General features: G+C 41.1%; 1 protein-coding gene across 1 annotated transcript in view; it reads right to left on the bottom strand.

The window, feature by feature from the left end:
* Positions 1–21,357, bottom strand: part of nrp2b (neuropilin 2b) — a 100,695-nt gene extending 79,338 nt beyond the window's left edge. Inside the window, exons 1-2 of the mRNA XM_063005387.1 lie at positions 20,667–21,357; positions 8,458–8,632 (exon numbers count right to left, since the gene is read on the bottom strand). Of these exons, the coding sequence (XP_062861457.1) occupies positions 8,458–8,632; positions 20,667–20,739 (248 nt within the window). The 5' untranslated portion in view covers positions 20,740–21,357. The remainder of the gene's footprint in view (positions 1–8,457; positions 8,633–20,666) is intronic.
* Between the last annotated feature and the right edge of the window lie 711 nt (positions 21,358–22,068).

Here is a 22,068-nt window from a genome sequence, read left to right as displayed (position 1 = left end):
TTTGTTACTGTAATGGATCAGTATCGGCTGATACACAGAGCTTTAATAAATGTGATATATTTATATTTGAGCCAATTTTATACCTCAGAACAATTTTGTTTACAAACAAGCCTATTGTCCTTCGCCTATGATAAATGTATCTGCAACCTAAGCATGACTTTTATACATAAGAGACTAGGACAAGTCCCCTGGAGTCCGGTTCTCTATCACACTGTCCATTGATTCTTCATTACACTTGGAAGAATAGCCATTGATCAGACGGACCCCCGGGAAGTGGTGTAGGACAAGGTTATCATCACTGCAGCTTAGCGATGTGTCATTTTACACGGGAGCAGAGCTTGTTAGTTCACCGCTGCCATAACAGTTCAAGTCTGCCATAACTACAGATTTTTTAAGCAAACAATTAACAATAAAATGAAGCAGTAATGTGTTTGTTTGAGAGCGTTTACAAACTGTCAGATCTGGTTATGTATTGAATTAGCAAATATACTTAGTGTAGCAGATTAGCATCAGTGCTAACCATCATTATCCTGTACTGATAGCACAGGAAACCTGGCAGCTGGGTCTGTCATTTCAGCTTGGAATTATTATCAGGATTCAAGACTGAAGATGCTTTAAGGCTACTGTCACAATCTATGCTCACTATTCAAAATGTCACATCACACAAAACCTTCAGCTCTCGAGGCAAAGCGGAGCACATGTGGAGTGTTTGAACACATTATTCACAGAACCGGTGCTAATCCTCAGGGTAAATACACCCGCAGTGGCACAAATAAAAGGAATAATGACTTGTGTACATACATACAAACCATGACTCGTGGAGGAAATGCACACAGACATGGGGAGAACATGCAAACTCCACACAGAAAGGACCTAGACTGTTCCACCTGGGAATCAAACCCAGAACCTTATTTCTGTGAGGTGACAGTGCTAGCCATCAAGCCATGGCATTTCACCGATCAGCCATAATGGTTTCTACACACACTGTCCATTTTATCAGCTCCACTTACCATATAGAAGCACTTTGTAGTTCTACAATTACTGAATGTAGTCCATCTGTTTCTCTACATACTTTTTTAACCTGCTTTCATGCTGTTCTTCAATGGTCAGGACCCCCACAGGACCACCACAGAGCAGGTATTATTTGGGTGGTGGATCATTCTCAGCACTGCAGTGACACTGACATGGTGGTGGTGTGTTAGTGTGTGTTGTGCTGGTATGAGTGGATCAGACACAGCAGCACTGCTGGAGTTTTTAAATACAGTGTCCACTCACTGTCCACTCTATTAGACACTCCTGATCGCTCATCTATTGCTGCTGTTTGAGTTGGTCATCTGCTAGACCTTAATCAGTCACAGGATGCTGCCCACAGGGTGCTGTTGGCTGGATATATTTTTGGTTGGTGGACTATTCTCAGTCCAGCATTGACAGTGAGGGGTTTAAAAACCCCAGCAGCGCTGCTGTGTCTTATCCAGTTATACCAGCACAACACACACTAACACACCACCACCATGTCAGTGTCACTGCAGTGCTGAGAATGATCCACCACCTAAATAATACCTGCTCTGTGGTGGTCCTGACCATTGAAGAACAGCATGAAAGGGGGCTAACAAAGCATGCAGAGAAACAGATGGACTACAGTCAGTAATTGTAGAACTATAAAGTGCTCCTATATGGTAAGTGGAGCTGAAAAAATGGACAGTGATTGTAGAAACAAGGAAGTGGTCATAATGTTATGCCTGATCGGTGTAAGTTCTACATTAGGGTAACTAATATTCATCAGATGCATTGAAATGTGTGCTGTGCTTTGTAGTCAAACCACAGTGTGATAATCCTGAACACTTCGGAGTGATCAGAATCGGTCAGAATTAATAAATCCTCCAGAAAAGAGGGACAGTGAGAATATGCACCATATTAATGCAGCAATAAGATAAAATCTAATTGGAATTTGGCACCAGCTCGAGCTCGAGACAGAGAAATAAAAATGGAGAGAGAGAGAAAAGAGAGAGAAAGAGGAAAGCAAGTTAATAAGGAATACAGAGAGATAAAGAAGAATGGAAAAAGCACCTTCAACAAGCTCATCCTGAGGTCTATATCCATTATCCATGTCATTCACGAGTGTGGCTTAGCTGATTGAATTACAGATCGTTCATAATAAATCATGTAGCTCTTTTACATTCATTCAACATCAATCTGTTTATAACCCTGGAGGGGGGGCAGGAAGGTACCGACGCTGTGCCAGGCTTGGGTGGAGTAATCTGTTGAATTACAATGCACATTGAAGTGTGAGACACAGGGGAAAAGCTGTCATGATCAATCCAACAGAGTCTTCAGCCTTGGCCTTACATGCTTACCCTGAACCTGCCTTACTTTCCACTGTAAACACCGGCACGGCATTTGTCCCGGCATGAATGCCAACACTACAGCTCTACCAGAAGAAACATGGACACTGCATCAGACCCAAGGTTAAAAACACCATTACTACAGTTCTATCAGTGTCAACACTAACGCAATACCAATCAACACTGCAACACCAGCACTCCAGTTCTACTACTTGCTACTAGCTATGACACCACTTTTGTCCTAGCATTACTTCAAATATAAGCTCAAAGGCTGATGTGTTCTTGATATCTGCAGTTTATCCAGTGAAAGAACTCTGGTACTAGCAGGGGTGTCAGTACAAACTATGATCAAAATTACTGGCAAAGTGGTCACATTACAATTTCAGTCAATGGATTGATTTAGAATTAAAGTATCTGTTAACCATTCCAGTTTAGGACAGAATTCTTTATCTGGTGAACTGATTGGATGATAAAAAATTTGCATTCACGACATTTAGCAGAAACTTTTATCCAAAGCAACTTACGCTTGCGACAGTATACAGTCTAAGCAATTGAGGGTTGGGTTAAGGGCCCAACAGTAGCAACCTGGCAGAGGTGGGGCTTGAAGCAACAACCTTCTGAGCATTAGTTCAGTCCTTTAACCACAAGGCTACAACTGCTCTGAATTTAAACCGATTTCATTCATTGGATGTGAATCAAGAGAAAGACAAAAGATGACTCCAATCCAAGAGTTTGAAATATAGTTTAGAAATGGGATGCACCAGATTAGTTAGTTAGATTTGTTACTTGATATGTGACTATACAATTTAAGCAATTGAGTTTTAAGAGCCTTGCTCAAGGGCCCAACATAGGCAACCTGGCAGAGGTGGGGCTTGAATCGACAACCTTCTGATTACTAGTTCAGTACCTTAACCACTAGGCTACAGCTGCCCTGAATCAGTTCCATTCATTGGATGTGAATTAGGAGGAAGACAAAAGATGACTCCAATCCAAGGGTTTGAAATATAGTTTAGAAATGGGATGGATGTTTTTAGATTTGGAATTTGTTACTTGATATGTGACAATATACAATCTAAGCAATTGAGGGTTAAGGGCCTTGCTCAAGGGCCCAACAGTGGCAACCAGGCAGAGGTGGGGCTTGAGCTGCTACAGCTGCCCTGAATTTAAACTGATTTGTGAATCAGGAGGAAGACAAAAGACAGATGACTCCAATTCAAGGGTTTAAAATATAGTTTACAAATGGGATGGATGTTTTTAGATTTGGGGTCTGTTACTTGATATGTGAATGTGTGTATTTTTGCTCCAAATTTAAAAAACCCTCAGTTCAAACCCTTAAATGTATACAAATAATGTCCTGAACCTAAGTATGAAAAGATTGAAAGATGGTAATGCTCCTCTAACATGCCTTTGTTTCCTTAGTTTGCTTTATTCTTGTTTTTATTTCATGAATCTGATGATTATTCTATTTCGCTTTTCTTTTCTTCCATCCATCAGGTTCAGGAAAAGTGAATTCATTTGCATATTTATAACCATTTGCTTTAGCTTGGTGTGCTCATCCATTCCAGATGAACTCTGACACACTACACCAACATCAATTTGAAAAACCGTTGAAAACAGTATTCACACTCACTCAACAACTACAGGGTCTAAACTGTGGGTCTATTCATTTATCACAGTAAATGCCGGTAGTGTGGCTGAATTACTAACACTGTTTACCCCATCTTTGTCTGATTAGAGAGGGAGAAGATTGGAGAGCCCCTGGAACAGAAAACAGATTGTGTCTCTGGAGAGGATTCGTTTGAATTTGATGGAAACTGGAAAGGAGAGGCGGGGATGAAGTAAACAGAGGTGGAAACAGAAGGAAAAGTAGAACAGGGATGAAAGAAAGTTGAAGGGTGTGGCTGCAGATGACACCAGTGAAGACTAAACTTGCTGCAGCTGGGCAAAGGAAAAAATAAGGATTTTCTCTTCTGTGTCTAGTAGAGTCTGTTATGGCTGCATTACGACCTACGTTTACTGTGCACCCTGTCTGGCCAGCGTTGAAATGATCTACGAGCTCTATAACCGTGTCTGACGGCTAGAATTCTTTAGGATAAGTAAATTAAATAGGGCACTTAGCTGCATAAGTAACGGCTGTGGGTCCTGTACAGAGATACTGACCTAAATGGGGCCTGCGGATCAGATATACATGTCTGCACCACACAACGTGGGAGAGGGCTAGCGTTATTCATAATTCACTGTGCACCTTTACAAATGTTCTTTACTGTATAAATGTTGCTGTAGTCTGTACATACACATGAGTTTTACATGTTTGCTTTAACTGATCTGTTATCTGAAGCAATTCCAAATTGCTTTATGGTTTGTTAATAGATTAAATGACACCAGCACTGTGATTTTTGACTATTAAAGTCAAAAACTGCCGACATTTTACATATTTAGACTATGTCTATCCAACATTAAAACAAAGAAAAAGCAGACCTTTCAATTTTTTTGGTTATTAATGTTTGGCATCCTTGAACAGTGGGCAGCGGCTATCGTGCCAAACAGCACTGAGATCCTGGATTCAGGTCCTCGTCAGTGTCTGCCAAAAATTAAGCAAGTTCCTTCCACATCTGCATGGATCTTCTCCAGGACTCCAGGATTTCTCTAGCCTCACAAAACAGTCGAGTGAATGAAAATAAGTGTACGATGCTCGATAAGGGTTTGTCGACTTGTTCAGAGTACATTCCTGTCTTGTGCCAAGTGCTAGACTCACTGTGACCCTGATCAGGATAAAGCAGTTACTGAAGATAAAGAAATAAATACATCGTTTCAGAGTATATATGTCCAGTTTGTGATTTCTATGCCCTGATCTTGGCCTCGCTGGGAGCCTGAATAGAGAGTCTGAATATTAAAATTGAAACTATGCTATTGTTATGTCAAAATAATTTGTTCCAGCAAGATTTGTTCACATCCCATTTTTATTATATTTTGTGTGTTATTTGTTCATTGTTAGTAAACCATTTAAAACAGGCCCATTATCCACACACACAATCTGTTAAAACTGCCTAGGCAAATTATTAGAGCTTTATTGGAATCTAAGTACACAGAGCTTTAGTTGTGAACCCAAATGGACAGCTGAGTATGTTGTTTTTCATTCCTCTTTAAGTCTGGACGCAAGCCTGAGGGGCTGTCATTGCATGAGCCATTAATACAACAATACTATTAGTTCATCTATGAAATCCCCCAACATTACACACACTTATATACAAACGTCTGTATAACGGAAACACACTTATTGCTGTCTGTCCGTGACACTAAATGCTACAACAGAGACGCTTGTCCACCACATGCTGACACACCAACCCTTGCTGGGAGCTATAAAGCACTCTGGTCTTGTGACAGAGTTTGTCAAAAATAATTATCATCACATCTGCTGGGAATTTTGGAATGAAAAATCCTGATTTGTTGCCAGAACTGTGAGTACTCGTCCCAGGTCAGTAGGTTTGACTTAATTTAGAGCTTTATAACACATTTTTTTGTATCCTGATGCTAACTAACATCTAGCGTGAGGAATATATTGTTTTTTTATATTGCTCTGAGCTGTAATCGTGTCTTAATACAGTAGAACTGAACTGTATTGCATTACGTATCGCATTACTGGTGTTGTGCAGCTGTCCACTGATCTACAGTCCAGCTTCTCCAGCTCAAAGTGAGGGTTAAAGTTAAGGACGATGCCTCGAGAAGATGGTCCAGATGTTGCTGTTTCTCTACATCTCTAATATAACAGCCTAATTAACTCTTGCTCTCATGATGATGACGAACTGAAAACGTCTAACGCGCAGGGAATGAAAATGTTGCGTATCACTGACCAGCAGTTTTATTACTTATTTTAATGAGATACTCCGGATGTGTTAAATGTACACACACACACATATGTATATATATATATTAAAAGCCACCTCTGGCTCCAACTGTCTGGCTCCAGAATAAAAACTGTAATAACACAGAAGAGGCGATTATAACGGCAAAGTCAAAATGTGCTGAAGAACCAGCCGGTACTTTGCTTTGGGGTTTTAGATGCTTCATGCCTCATAGACAGTGATGGATCTGAACAGGTTCTTTAACAGGTTTAACAGGTTCTATAGACAAAGCGGTTGCTGCGCTGTCATCTCCACAGCATCCAAATTCTTATGGCTTATTTCTCTGACCATAAACCAACTGGTCCATGCAAAACTGACCACCATGTCTTTTCTACAGTTAATTTAGTCTTAGTTAATTTACATTTATATTTTTGGCATTTAGTAGACGCTTTTATCCACAGCGACTTACAGTACTGTGACAGTATACAATCTAAGCAATTAAAGGTTAAGGGCCTTGCTCAAGGGCAGTGGTTGGGCTTGAACCAGTGACCTTTCAATTCCTAGTCCAGTACCTTAACTACTAGACTACAACTACCCTGGCAGTCAACTAGAGTCAGAGATACATTAAACTGATAATGTATATTGCAACAATAAATATAAATAAAAGCAGGCCTAACAAAAAGCATTTCTGTGGCACCCGGCAGCAAATGCAACATTTAGTACCATGCAGACCTAAACACCAAAACTGCACTGCTAGAAATCCAATATGTGCATATTATTATTGGCTCTGACATGACTCTGAAATGTTATTAATAATTATTATACGCCTACACATTCCTCCTACTTGTTTCTGGCATGATGACATAGTGATCACACTGTGGGTGCTAATTCAGTCTGCTAACATTGGCGCTGTTCACACATAAACAGCCAACATTTAAAAGACGTGATCCTTTACTGACGTGTTCGGAAAATAACCGTACACGTACGTATCTTGTGCAGGTCCAGGTGTTTTGCACAATCCACATGTTTCTGCCTACATAGAGACTAAGAACCTGGATGATTTTTCTGTGAAGCTATAAAAAATATTTTGAAAGATGTGAGGCAGATGTGAGACAGAAGGAATGAAATGTTCTTCGCTGTTGATTTTAGATTTGTTTGCCTGAAACGGAGAACATTCTCTTTCTCGCTTTCTCTCAGGAACAGAGGTACACGAACACTGGTTTGTTTTTTCTTAAAGAATGATGTGCACTAGGTTTTCATAAATAAATAAGGGTTGTTCTTCGGAGTTCAGCCCACTGAAGCGGTCGTGTCGGAGGGAAGCTACTTTGCGATGACCCGTGTTAAGAAGTGTGGGATGTAATACAGCATTAAAATACAGTGGCAGTGCATAAACCACTGAGAAGTATATTATAAAGGGAAGGATATATAGATCAGACTCTGTCTTTCTGTTCTTGTTAGCTGGGATTGAGAGCACTGAGAGAACTCTTTCAACAACAGCTGGTGAAATATTAATGCTCCGGTTCTAACAAAGCTTTGTCGAAACCTGGTTTATTAATATCTTCTTAAACACAGCTGTCTATAATTCATGTGGAGAAAATGTTAAAAAGAACAAAGGGCATGCTTTGTAGGATCTGAATCCAAATGTATACGCAGTTTCCCTGCAAAACATAGTATTTTAGAATAAAAATGTGCTGAAATAAATCGTTATTCTTCACCATGTATTTCCACTACTGACCAACAGGGGGTGGAATCATCACAGCAGCCTTTACGTTAATGGAACGTACTCCAGTCTTTATTGTACATTTCCATAAATCCCTAAGATGCAGCAAAGCTTTGTTTATTGTATATTTAATTAAAGGAAAGGCTTCATGTCCTTTGGGCACTGCCTGCCAGACTCAATAGTCTCCAGTCAAGCACTGGGAGACACACCAGCTCTAGCTGGGAGCCAGATTCGAATACGCCGTTTTTAAGATAAAAGCACTACGGTCTTGTGACAGAGATTGTCAAATATAATTATTATCAAGTCTACTGGTAATTTGGAAATGAAAAATCCTGTCTGTCTCACAGCAGGTCAGTAGGTTTATAACATGTTTATTTGTGTCCATCATGGCACAGTCTTATATAGATCCTGTTCTAAGCTAACATCTGGCGTAAGCATTATATTGCTTTTATATCTAAGCTGTAATCGTGTCAGATCTTAGTTGTAATACAGCAGAACTGCACTGTATCGCATTACGTATCGCATTACTGGTGTTGTGCGGCTCTCCACTGACCTGCAGTCCAGCTTCTCCAGCTCAAAGTGAGGGTTAAAGTTGAGGACGATGCGCTGGGAAGGTTCAGGAGCCGTAATGGTCCAGCGGCAGTCCTGGTGAGGCGGGTACTCCTGTGGGTAACCGGGTGTGGTGATGTATCCTGCATCGCTGGCGTCTCGGTGGCCACCGCATGGCTCTGGAATAAAGAAGAGACCAGATTTAAACATTAAGATTAAAGGGATCAAATATCATAAGCAAAACGCTAGTTCCAACAGAGTACTGAGTTTTCTCAAGGCCGTGCAAACATCTTGTTCTTATCTCATGAACAATGGTAACATTCTTCTATACACAGCTTGTTATGCAAAGTATTAGTTTGTCTGTTTTCTGTTTTGTCTTGCTTTTGTTTTTCCTAGCCACATCATGCGCCAAAGCCGATCTCTAAGCAGGACAGGTCCTGGTCTTTTGTTTTCTGTTGTAAAAGTGTGTTTTACCTGACGGGTTTATTTCTTCTTCTACTGTATTTGTTCATTCATTAATACTCAGCAACAGCTTTTTCTAATTAGGATCGTGTGTTGCACAAACACACCCTGTGCATGCTGCCAGTCCACTGCAGGATAAAACTCCATCACTCACATCCACTTACATCTAGAGTCCATTAAGAGTAGACGGTCCACCCGCTGGCATTTTATTAAAAAGTGGAAGGAAATTGATGTGAACATAAGGAAAACATTCCAAATCACTACCTGCTGTGCCTCCCAAAAAGATTTGATAAAAACATGCTCAATCCTGAAGTGCTCTACAGTTCCGCTTGTGGTTAACAATATACTACAAATCTTCCAAGTAGAAGACGTTTTACAGCACAAAAGGCATGACGGTACCATGGTTTGGTTGTGTAGTGGAACACAGCTCAAACAGCCCAGATCTCACCCCTACTTATAGCTATAGTGTGTAAATAAGGAGGAATGGTGACATACGGGTAGCACTGTCACCTCACAGCAAGTTTGATTTTGCCCTTGTGTGCTGAGTTTGCATGTTCTCAAAGACAAGCAGTCAAGCCAGTTGAACCTACTAAATTGCACTAAGTGTGTGTGTCTGCCCTGTGATGGACTGGCGACCTGTCTGGTGTGTTTCAGGGGTTTAGTGGGTAGAGCTTTGGGCTATTAACTGAAAGGTTGATAGTTCAAATCCCAACTCTGCCATGCAGCCACTGTTGGACTCTTAAGCAAGGCCCTTAACCCTGTTTGCTTCAGGGGCGCCGTACAATGCCTGACCCTGCGCTCTGACCCCAGCCTCCAGAAACAAGCTGGGATATGTGAAGGAAGAATTTTGTTTTTTATACATTTCTATTCTATTCCTGCCCTTCGCCCAAATGATCAGACCCTGACCAGAATAAATCGGGGGTAAAACAGACAGTGAATGGATAAGTGAATGTTCTGCTGGTACTTAAATAAATTGGAGGGTGTACTGGCTACCCTAAGTGAATGTGTGGGTGCTTAAATAAATAAAGGAATGAACGATCCACACCCTATAATGAGTGCATTATAAAAATCAATGTAACTGAATATTTTTGCTTTAAGTTTTGAGCAAACAATACAACAAAGGCTGCATAAAAGCAACTGTATTGCTTCATAACAAAGGCAGTCAGAATGCAGGTTCTGTACCATGTTCAGTATCATAACAGCCAGACCTTGTCTTCATAATCTCAAGCATGTACTGGGACCAAGGACAAAGCATTTACAAACATTGGGAGACATTCTCTGATATCTGCACATCTTTAGAATAATAGTCCTTTAGTATCCCGTGACAGGAAATGGCAGAGAGGCTGTGTGTCTGCTCCAGGTCAGAGGTCACGCCAATTCTGTGAGATCAGCAATCGTCCACAAAGACGTCTTTTTTGCAAGTAGAAAGTATATAGGGCATTCTTTCACTCATTCATTCCTCTATGCCTTCTCTCTCTCTCTTCTCCACAGTGCTTGATCTGTTTACTAGGTTTATCCATTAAAAGCCCCCAGGCCCCTTAGCTCAAATAATTGATATTGCATTCATTCATTATTTCTCACATGTGTACAGTTCAGGCTGTTTAACCTGAGCGGCTGCTCTCAGATCCAGCACGCAGGCAAGTCAACATATAAAATATTGAGCGTATGGAAGGAACTGCAGCCCTGTCTCACACTGATAGGAGGCGAACGACTCACATGACAACAAACTGCTCACATTCTGATCTAAAAATATCCAGTCGCGAGTTACAGTGAACCTCAGCAGGGACGAACCAAACGTACGCTTCTTCATCCAGCTCGTGCGGAGATTAGCACACATAATACACATGACAGCGCTAATCAGGTGGATCTACACAGACGGACCCGGTTGGGATCTAGGAATGGATTCGGAGGCGGAGAACGGTTCTGACTGACAGTTTGGGGTCTGTGGCTGGTTTCCACAACGCTCTGTGAACAATTACAACTCGCATGCATCATAGTGCGTGTGTTCACTCAGTTATACGCCGTTCCTAATGCTCACTGTAGCTTCGGTTACTGGCACCAGAAAAACCTACACATGCCAGGCTAGCACAGAACCACCGTGTTTATAAAGACCTCAGGGTACCTAGTGATGTAATCTAGGTCAGATACATGTATACAAATACTGGGTGCAGGTTATTTAACCAGTTTGGCATGGTGGCACAGCTGGGAGAGTGGGTGCCAATCAGCAATATGAACCCTGAGGACCTGGGTTTAGCTTTTAGGAGTTTCCTTCCATCTCCCAAAAGAACTATATAGGTGTGTAAGGACATGAGTGAGTGTGTATGTTGCCCTGTGGTGGAATAGCACTCCGTCCAGGGTATTTCCAGGTAGGCTTCCAGGTAGCTGTGGTTAGCAGTGGTAGCCAGGTTGTTAAAGTACTGGACTAGTAATCATAAGATCACTGGTTCAAGATCCACCACTGCCAGGTTTCTACGGTTGGACCCTTGAGCAAGGCCCTTACCCCTTAATTTAATGGATTGTAATTGGTCAAAAGTGTAAGTTACCTCTGACCAATGAATCAAAACGTCTGCTAAATGAAGTGTCAGTGAGGTGTCACAGTTCAGGTAGGACCAGGACCCTGATCACTGTTCCAGAAAACAAAGGTAATTTATTACAAAATGTGATGCAGCTCTCATCTGGATTCCTGATGTTTACCTCATAGCTCTTAAATAATGTCAGTAGGTGGACTGGATACTTTAAATGGCCCCTGAGTGTGTATTAATTAATGTAAAGCCCTGTGCGTTAAATAAATAGGTTCCAACCCCCAGCAGTTCTGACCAAGACGAAAAATATCCAAATAAAAGATAACCTGGTTAATTCGGCCAACAACTTAAATGTTTTACTGCATAGCCTAGTATAATAGCAAGTGTTAATGACAGTATAAATTGAAATGAAGGGTATGCTGGCGTGTCCCAAATAAAAATAGAAATAAGGCTCAGATGAACTAGGCCAATTCAATTCTGAATAATTTAAACCAGTAAACGTAATGAGAGCAAATGAAGATCCAGCCAGCTTAACGTCGCAGTGTGCATCTCTCCTGCTGCCAAACACGCCATAAATCCATCTGCTCCTCTGCTTTCCCACAGACGATAAAGCCCGAAAGAAGCCGTCAATTGATCCAACCTGTGCACCTCTCACAACCAGGCTTGGCTCCTTCCAAACTCCTTGTTGACAAATATTAAAAGGAAAAGAAAAAATGACCTGATGCTTGAGCAGTAATAGACTTCCATGGGGTGACATTTGGAAGGCTATTAAAACTTTAAAGGTGCGCTTTCTGCTCCATTGCGTTTGATATGCCGACTTGCCCTTCTCCTATTTCCCCAATGGCCACGGAGCATGACTCCATCCACTCCACTACATCACATAAACAAACACACGAGAACAACAAAAAAGAAATAGCCTCAAATATGTCTACATGTTTGACATAATCAAGCAACTGCTACTGCCTACAGCTCCTTCAGGGCTGTTTAGCATGTGCAGGGGTGAGCGACAGAGTTCCTTTTTCCTTTTTCTATAAGTCTTGTTCTGTGTGTGTGTGTGTGTGCGTGTGTGTGTGTGTGTGTGTGCTGTAGTAAGACCTTCTCAGTCAATACAAATATAAAACCAAGATTTTTAATGGTCAAGACCAGGACTATGCAGCATGAGATAGGAAATTAAACTTTCTATGGGATTTTAGATGTTTTGGTAGAGAGTAGAGTTTCTTCCTACAGAAAAACAACTACACTGACATTGTAAATTGTATTTGTGCAATAATGAACTGTGGTTTTTATAAGCAATATTCCTGAATTAATAATAAGTATGAGAACAAGACGCAGATGTTTTAGATGTTTTGGTAAAGAGTACTTATACCGATCAGTCATAACATTAAAACCACCTCCTTGTTTCTACACTCACTGTCCATTTTATCAGCTCCACTTACCATATAGAAGCACTTTGTAGTTCTACAATTACTGACTGTAGTCCATCTGTTTCTCTACATACTTTTTTAACCTGCTTTCACCCTGTTCTTCAATGGTCAGGACCCCCACAGGACCACCACAGAGCAGGTATGAAAGCAGTGAGTGAAAGAACAGGGAGAAAGCAGTGAGTGTAGAAACAAGGAGGTGGTTTTAATGTTATGACTGATCGGTGTGTTTTAAATTTCAGCCTTGGTACAGAAGTCTGGTAAAAATTACTAATTAACATTTTAATTTGTGCAATATTCATTAAAATAAACCTAAATTAGAATACGGGTGTGTATTTTAAATAATCCAGTAGTAAAAGTAAATGATTTATTTGTATTGAGCTTTTTAATTGCTGGCTTTTATTTTTGTAGGTTTGTACCGTTGCTATTCAGGTGAGTGAGAGCTGCTTAAGCTGCTACAGTTAATTATTCCACGATTTATCCATTCATTTATTACCAAAAACTGCTTCGTTCTAATTAGTGCCACCAATCATCACAAGACATCACACTCAGTTAATCACTGTGTCGCACCCCGGTCCAGGAGGAACGTTGTTTCGTTTCACTAAGTACTTAGATAAAGCTAAAATTACAATAAAGCATTTTGAATCTTAAATCTTGAATCAGCTGCTCACTCACTCACTCACTCACTCACTCACTCAGTCACACCTAGGGGCAATTTAGAGCAACCAATTCACATACCGGTGTTTCTGGGAGGTGAAAGGAAACAGGACCAAAGGGAAACCCCACTAACATACAAATAACATGCCAAACTTCACAAAAGGGGAAACCTGGGTTTACATTACCCAGGTACCCGCACTACCTGCTGCACCACTGTGCCGCCCACTATTCTATGACGTTTATGTAATTTGTACCAATGTATAACACTTATATATGGACAAACGTATTGGGATGCCCATTCTTCTTTTTAATTCATGTCTTTCAGGACATAACAATTGCTAGCAGAAATATGCAAAGAAAACTCTTAGCAGCAACAGTTTAGGGAAGACCCTTTCATGATCCAGCATGACTGTGCCCCTGTGCACAAAGCAACCTCTATGTCCTGACTTCAGCCCCTCTGATCAGCTCTGGAATGAATTGGAACATCAACTGAGGCTTTATGGACCAAGCCAGACAAATGCTCCTTTGACTGAATGGCACAAATTCCCACAGACATACTACAAAGTCTTGTGAGAAGCATTTTCAAAAGAGTGACTGTAGTTATATCTGAAAGGAGCACATTCAGGTTTTAATACTATTTGTTTTTAAAACTGGATGTACAACAAGCTCTCATGGTCAGGGGTTCGAATACTTTTGGTCATATAGTGTACACATTGTGCGTGCTTGTGTGCAAATGCTCTTCAACATCAGCGAAATTTCATGAGATAAAACATAATAAACTAAAGAGTGTTGGGAAATTTTGGATTTGAGACCAAAACCAGTACATTAGACCAAGAGCTGTGTGCAGGTTGGACAGTCAGGTGGTTCTCATTAGGCTGTACTCTTCCTTTTTCGGCTCTGGGCCTCAGCAGCACCTATCTGCCACTGTGTGAGAATTTATTTCTTTATAGGAAGGAAAAAGAGAGAAAGACAGCTCGAGTGAGAGAGCGAGAGAGAGAAAGATGCTGCTGCTGTGCAGTGTGATGGCCTCATGAATTATTGTGCCTGTGCTGCTAAAGCAGTCGATCCATCCACACACTCTTCCACACGCTATCAGAGCGACACACAGCCCCGAGGACTGGAGCCATGGCACCAGTACAGTCACTGCCTAAACTAATAGTAATGCCATGCTGATTTATCACTGGAGTGAAGTGTTAGGTTTAACGGTAGATGCAAATTTCTTTCAACTGTGCGGTGGAAATTCTGGAAATATGGTACCGCAACGTTTTCCCTCAGACTGAAAATAAAATGCAATAATCCTGACTGGCACACGCTTTTACAACCGGCTTTGAATAAAAAATAAAGATGATATGCAGGGAGACTGAGATTCATGGCATTGCAGAGATATTGTGGGCTGCTGACAATCAAGCTGTTACATCACATCTTAGTTACTCCTACACTAAAGCTCAAAATGACAAAAAATACAATCAGGCAACAAATTTAAAGACAAACCAACAATCCTTTGGTCTTAGTAACACCTTTAGCCACCAGCACCTACAAGAACAGCTTTAATTGTCTTGGAACAATATTGGTCAGACTGAACTCAATTCTTATATCAGATATTTTCTCTGCTGGTGTTTTATGGCGGGCGGCACGGTGGCTCGGTGTGTAGCACTGTCGCCTCACAGCAAGAAGGTCCTGGGTTCGATCCCCAGGCGGGGCGGGAGTTTGCAAGTTCTCCCCGTGTCTGGAGCTCCGGTTTCCTCCCACGGTCCAAAAACATGCAGTCAAGTTAATTGGAGACACTGAATTGCCCCATAGGTGAATGTGTGTGTGTTTGGATGTGTGCCTGCCCTGAGATGGACTGGCGCCCTGTCCAGGGTGTTACTGTGTGCCTTGCGCCCATTGAAAAGCTGGCTCCAGCACCCCCCTCCCCACGACTCTAACTGGATAAGGGGTTAGGAAAGTGTCGCCAGTCCTTGACGTCCATGCTTAATGTTCTAATTGCACATTTTTTTAATCCAAACCAGTCGATTGATTCAAATCTATTAGCTGGGCCGATGGGAAGCAGGGGGAAGCCAACGTTTTTTGGTTTTGTTTCCCAAAAGCTGATAATGAAAGCAAATCAGCAAGCAGGGCTCACAGGTTATGTTCGACCAATCCACAAGGTGGCATTCTACTGCGTGTCAATCATATATACATAAATGTCAACTGAGCAATGGCCTAGGAGGGAATACAAAGAAGCCCTTGAGTGACCTAATGTGTATTCATTGTATTTTTGTAGTACTATGTAGTTCATAGCGGTGATACAAACACAAAGATCCCTAAATATAAAAGCCCCCAAACTTTCATTTATTTATTCACTGTCTCACAGTAGGTCTGATCCATTGTGTTAAAGGCAGAAAACACAACACCAACACTTCTAGCAATTGCTAGTAGGTTCAATTGGCCTGACTAGAGAGAAAACCCATGCAAACACTGGGAGAACACATAAACAACTCTGACCATCCAGCCTGGGATTGGAACCCAGGTTTTTCTTGCTGTAAGGCAACAACCCTACCCACTGCGCCCCTGTGTCGCCCTTCGCCTCTAACGTTTCTCATAAATCTGAATGTTAGAGGATAATGAAGCAGACATACATGCTAGTATCCATCTCTGCCAAAAATAAGTAAACACCAATTACTTAAAAACTCTTCTGTTTGGAAAATAAATGACTGACCTTTACGACTAACCAGTCACACACTGCAGTATGCAAACACAGCCTATAGTCTTACTCAGCATAGAGTTGTGCTGAGTGGAGATGTTCCTCTGGATGGAGCTATAGGAGATGAATGGTTTGTCAATACAAGACCTGCAGAATTGTTCTCCTTCATTTCCTATTCTCAAAAAAGACCAAGCTCGACTCTTTTTGAGCAGATAATGTACATAACACCATCTCAGACTATCTACACATCTAAAATGTATGCAGTATGCACGTCAGTTTAAACGTATCTCAGTCATCATCGCTGCTTGAGTCATTAGAAATAGTAATATGTACTAAGCAGGCGTGCTGGGAGAAACAAAGCTGCATTTATTATTGGTTTGAATTTCATTGTAATAGCACTTTTTCAGCATTTTTTCTATCGCCTGATGACAAAAGAAAGCTGAAACAATCAGAGGCATAAGGACTGAATGAATGAGAGAGCACTTATCGACTGCTATTGACTCGAATGCAGATGGACGACCTTCTTTTTGCAGATTCGCAGATTCATTTTCCGTTAAAGGACAGTTTATTGCTCCATGAATGAAAGATGTGCAAAACAAAGTAACATGACAACAAGATAAGGCAACTACAATCTCCATAATGGTTGTTGTTTGCTGGGATACCACACATTTATCCAATTCTGCTCAATTAGATCTGACAGCAACAGATGCTGTTCTAACGGGCTTGCCACTCAACCTAAAGCAATTATTCTTGCTTTAGCCCTGATTTGAATAGATACTGTGGGGTAGCAATAAATTTGAAGCAAAACAACAGAGTGGGTGTAGATGCCATGTTTTTTTTCACTCGAGTTAGGATCCTTTAGAGTTTCATGGCATGAACTTGGCTGAAAGATCGCTCCATGTGCTAGGAATGCACTGATCTGCTGTCTCTGATTTTGCTGTAAGCACATGCGCACACACACACACACACACACACATCAGTGCTGTACTGTGCCGTGGATGCCAAAGTTCTACATCTGTGTCTCATCAGTGTGTGACTGTTTTAGCAGTATGAAGGACTAAAGAGAAGCTGGACTGAACCTGACTATGCACCTCTGGTTGCAAGCACACACACACACACACACACACACACACACACACACACACACTCACTCATGCACAGATGTATCCAGAAGATTTCTAGCTGATGACTTTTAAGGAAACAGTCCAGAGAATGTGTGTTCGGTTAAAAGCCCAAGGTCCCCCAACAGCAAAAACAGAAAATGACAAATGCATTTAGCATGCCTCTGATAAAAATGCAGATGAAATTTTAAACAGATCGAATTCCCTCAGATTCCCATGAAACACCCGGCTCAGAAGCATAAACATTTGCCTATTCCCCTTTGAAAGGCAGCAGCAAGTGCAGCCAACCTCCCATTAACCAAGTGAACGCTTACAAATAGAAACCAGTGTGTTTTCCATCAAAAGAAACTAATTTTTATACCATGGTTCTGCATATTCTCCCAGTTTCCATGTGGTTTCCTCAATACACTTTGCCTTTCTTTTACTTCCCCAAAAACACAGATGATAAAGTGGCTGCACTTAATTGCCCCGAGGTGCAAGTGGTTAAGGGAATGTGTGCCAAAGGACCTATTGTGACCCTGACCATGATGAAGCCAGTCAAGTCATAATAAATTGCAACTAATAAATGATAAACCAGATTTATTTTAATTCGCAAATGTTTTACTATTTATTGTAAATCCAGGCACACTGTGTGCTAAAAATAAAATAGCCAATCCACCTTCAGAATGTCTTAGGAGGTGGGAGGATGATTCACACCAACACGGACACAGTAAGAAAGGACAGTGACCAGATTTAAGGGTTAAACACAGGTCATTAGAAACACGCTGCTCTCACTACCTACTAAAACAGAGACATAATCAGTTAAATACATTATAACCATGGTTACCATAATGTGCAATAGGTATATAATTAGCACGTAGTTACCAGAGAGTACAATTATAAAATCACAGCCAACTAATAATTAATTAGGGTGATTTTTCGCAAGACAAAGCTCACTGGAAACCTAGAAAAGCCAGATGTTAAAGCAGTACTCTATTCCTGTCATGCTGCTTCAGCAAACGCTACCAGCGACAGCTCCTAGGCACCGTGTCGGTGCATGTTTACAGCGCTGGTGCTCTGCAGGTGGCTAGGTAGGCTTGTAAACACATTCACAGTGGCCTACAGACACATGTGACCAATCCTTTGCCAAAATACACACACGCCAAGATATGCTCAGGTAGTTTTCCAATTTGGTCCGGTCAGGAGAAAGCAGGCATATATGAAACAGCTATGACTTTTTTCACTGAGTGGATTACCTGCTGATAATTAACTAACGTTTAATCCATTTATTCCATCCATTCATTTCTTTTGTGCTCTTGCACAACCATGCCGACTGCCCTCCTGCTTCACCCAGCTCATCTAACAAACCTCATTCTTAGTCTTGCACTCGCTAGACACCCAAATTAAAGAAATCCCAGAATGAGCTTCATCTACTGCTAAATCCAGTACAGTGCAGCCTTTATTAGACAAATATTTTAGCAAGGCAATGCGAAACAAGCACTGTATTATTTTTTTATTTTTTTAAATCAAACCTACTTTTTTTGTGGATATCAAAAAATATCCAATTAAATCAGTGTAGAAATTATGCTAAAAAAAACAACAAAACAAAATGACTAGACATGTCTTGTGTCTGTGCTGTTTACAGTACAGTACAGTAACTGTGGGACTTTGGATTTGAATATGCCTTTTACTGTATTTTATGTCATTCATATGCTTTATTATTGTACTGATTTTACTGTACAGCGCCTTGGATGACACTTGAGGTCTTTGATGGCGCTTTATAAATAAACCTGACTTGACTTGGATTTTTAAAGGATGAAGACTCATGTAAGGATTCAGTTCTGTCCAGAAGGAATGCTAGCAATCTGCTTGAGTTATACTTTACAAGTCATATTTTTGCATCATGTGCATCACTAAAACATATCTACCTATGTAGGTAAAACTGGAATGTGAAAATGTATCAAAAACTATATAAAATAATCTATTTTGGCATTTCTGATGCACTGTGTAGATGTATTTCTGTCATAACCCAGTGGGCAGGTTAAACACTGGGGTTGGGAGAATCCATGGTGAAAATATGGTTTACACACCAAGCACAGGTCTTACATACATGGGCTCTCTGGTCAACATCTTCATGGAAAAGAATACACAACACCATACTGCCTAAAACACATTTAATCCTGCCTTAATTACAGAAACAAAATAAATCTGGTCATTCAATAAAGAACAGCAACTGCTTAATCCAATTGTGGCGCCGTACAACCCAGGCTTCAGGAGATATAAGAAAAATGGAACAATGAAACAATATAAGACTATAATACATGTATACAGTGCTGATGCTTAATATAATTACAACATCTGTAATTATCTAAACAGTCTAATCACTGGTTATCTTAGAAGCAAGCCCGTTCATGCAATAAAGCAACAAGTACAAAGCAGAAAGTTAAAATTAATACCTACTATGACACATTTCTTCCAGTTACACACAGTTTAGAGGAAGGAAAACAGAAACTGACTAAGGTTTTAATTTGATGTTCCATATAAGTGGTGGCTCACAGAACAGGGAAGGGCAGATTTTTCAGTCAAGTTAAAAGGCTCTGTAATTGCTGAACAGCCTAAAGAAACTAAATGCTCCTCTGAAAATCCATGGTATTATCTGAATATGCCATACACTCTCAATGGATCATTTAGAGGGACACAGTGGTTTTATGTAAAATTCTATATCAGAATGTCATAATAAGTAGCAAACGCTCTATATCATTTAAATGGTCATTCAGGTAAAATTTATCTTACTCTGGACATTAACACCCCAAAGAATATTTGAGTAATTGAGCAAACTAAACGCGTCTGTATTTTGTCCCTTTGGGAACTCTGTGCCTTTCTGTGTGAAATGGAAATAATACAAGCAGGGATTCCATAAATTATGGAAAAATTTCAAAAGTAATCAGGAGCAGCAAATAATCTTTATATAGGTTACAGGTTTGTAAGGTAGAATTGGTTCACATCTCAAAGAACCCCTTACAAAATAGTTTTGTATTGTGTTTGGGTGTGCACAGGTTTGCTCAAGTCTATAAAGAGACCTGCAGCCTATAAAGGGACCTGATATGAAAAACATTATATATGGTATTTTTCCCATTAATTAAGTGCAATTGGCATTTTAACACCAGTTGCCCCATGACTTTCCAAACGCAGGCTATAGTAAAAAGACCAAAAATCTATTCCTGCTTTAAATATACAGTGTATGACAAAATACACGCAACATAAACGCAGAACTGCACTTAAATATTTGTTTTAAACCTTTTCGAAATTCGAACTGCACTGTATAGAGAACAGAGATCTTAATGACTGGTAATGAAGCCTAGACTCACCCTCATCTCCGTAAACCAGCGATGACAAACAAAACACAAATAAGCATCCAAACAGTCTGCTGGCTAAATCCATCTTTCCTTAGGATTTCACCACCCGGTCGAGGTGGCTCTAAGGGAAAAATGTGAAAGTGGCTGAGTCGTATTGTTGGTTTTCTTCAGTAATAAACTGGTTTATCCACAGTATGGTGATGACTTGCTCTCTTCTGCAGCTTATTTCTCGGCGCACAGGAGCATGGATGAGCTCAGTGTTCACTCTTCATACAGACACGAGTCAGTCGAATCTAACGTAACAAAACATGTCCAAACTGTATTCAGATAGCCGTCTGGTCCTAAACAACTTTCTGCTCCGGGTTCAGGTTTGGAAACATCACCGAGTGCGCGTACAGCTCCGGGTTTGGTTTTTCTCAGGATGGATAGTAGCAGTTCATGAAAAAGTGAGTTTTTTTTCCAGGCAAGGATCTCCCCTCTGTTCTTCTGTCTTCCCTCACTTCTGAAACTCACTGCGCGTTTGGAGAAGGAAGAAGCGCGGTCGGGTTCACGTTCCGTGCCGCGCGTTGAGGACTGAGTGCGCACGACGGAGAGACCGCGTCCGGGTCCGAGAGCTCCTCCGCTGTGCGAGTGTGTGAGTGAGTGAGAGCTGGAGCTCTGAGCAGCGTGTATGAGGGAGTGAGAGCGTGTGTGTGTGTGTGTGTGTGTGTGAGAGAGAGAGGGAGAGAGAGAGAGCTGCAGCGTGTACGGGTGAGTGAATGAATGCTGAGGCTCTGAGCAGCAGTGTGTGTAGAATAGCATCAGGACGACGCGGCTATCGCGTTACACACACGCAGCTCCTCGGACCGCCTTCTTTACTCCCTCCCTCACACTCCCTCACACTCTCACCCCCGGAGTGTGATTAAAGAGGAGCACAGTTATAAAAAGCCGGGACCAGGAGGAAAGACACAAGCGCCACACGAGCGTCCAAACCCCTTTCTCTGCACCGCAAAACCACCACGCACCGGGCTGAGAGTATTTTCAGAAAGGGAGGGACGCACCGCCTCGCCCTGCTGCCCGGAGAACATACATATGATTATTCTAATTGTACTGTACACTGCCATGTCGAGGTCCAGCCCGGGAGTTAGATACCTCCTCAATGCCTTTTATCTACATCACACGTGTACCCAAAATCTAAAACTCAGTCAGAGTCAGATCTACCTATTACGCATCTATTAAGCATCATGAAGGATCCCTTAACCTCCATACTTTTACATAAGTTCGTTTTTGTATTTAATTTTCATTATTTATATAAAATTAAGTTATTTTTTAAGCAATTTTCATTTTCCTACTGCCACAATTTTGATGTTCCATATCGGTGCGGTAGGTGGCACAGCTGATAAAGGGGTGCTTTGTCGATTTAGGTTTGATCCTC

This window comes from Trichomycterus rosablanca, chromosome 12 (genome assembly GCF_030014385.1).
Source record: "Trichomycterus rosablanca isolate fTriRos1 chromosome 12, fTriRos1.hap1, whole genome shotgun sequence".
NCBI classification, from domain to species: domain Eukaryota; kingdom Metazoa; phylum Chordata; class Actinopteri; order Siluriformes; family Trichomycteridae; genus Trichomycterus; species Trichomycterus rosablanca.
Note: the sequence above shows the minus strand (reverse complement) of the source record. Positions and strands in the feature narration are given on the sequence as shown.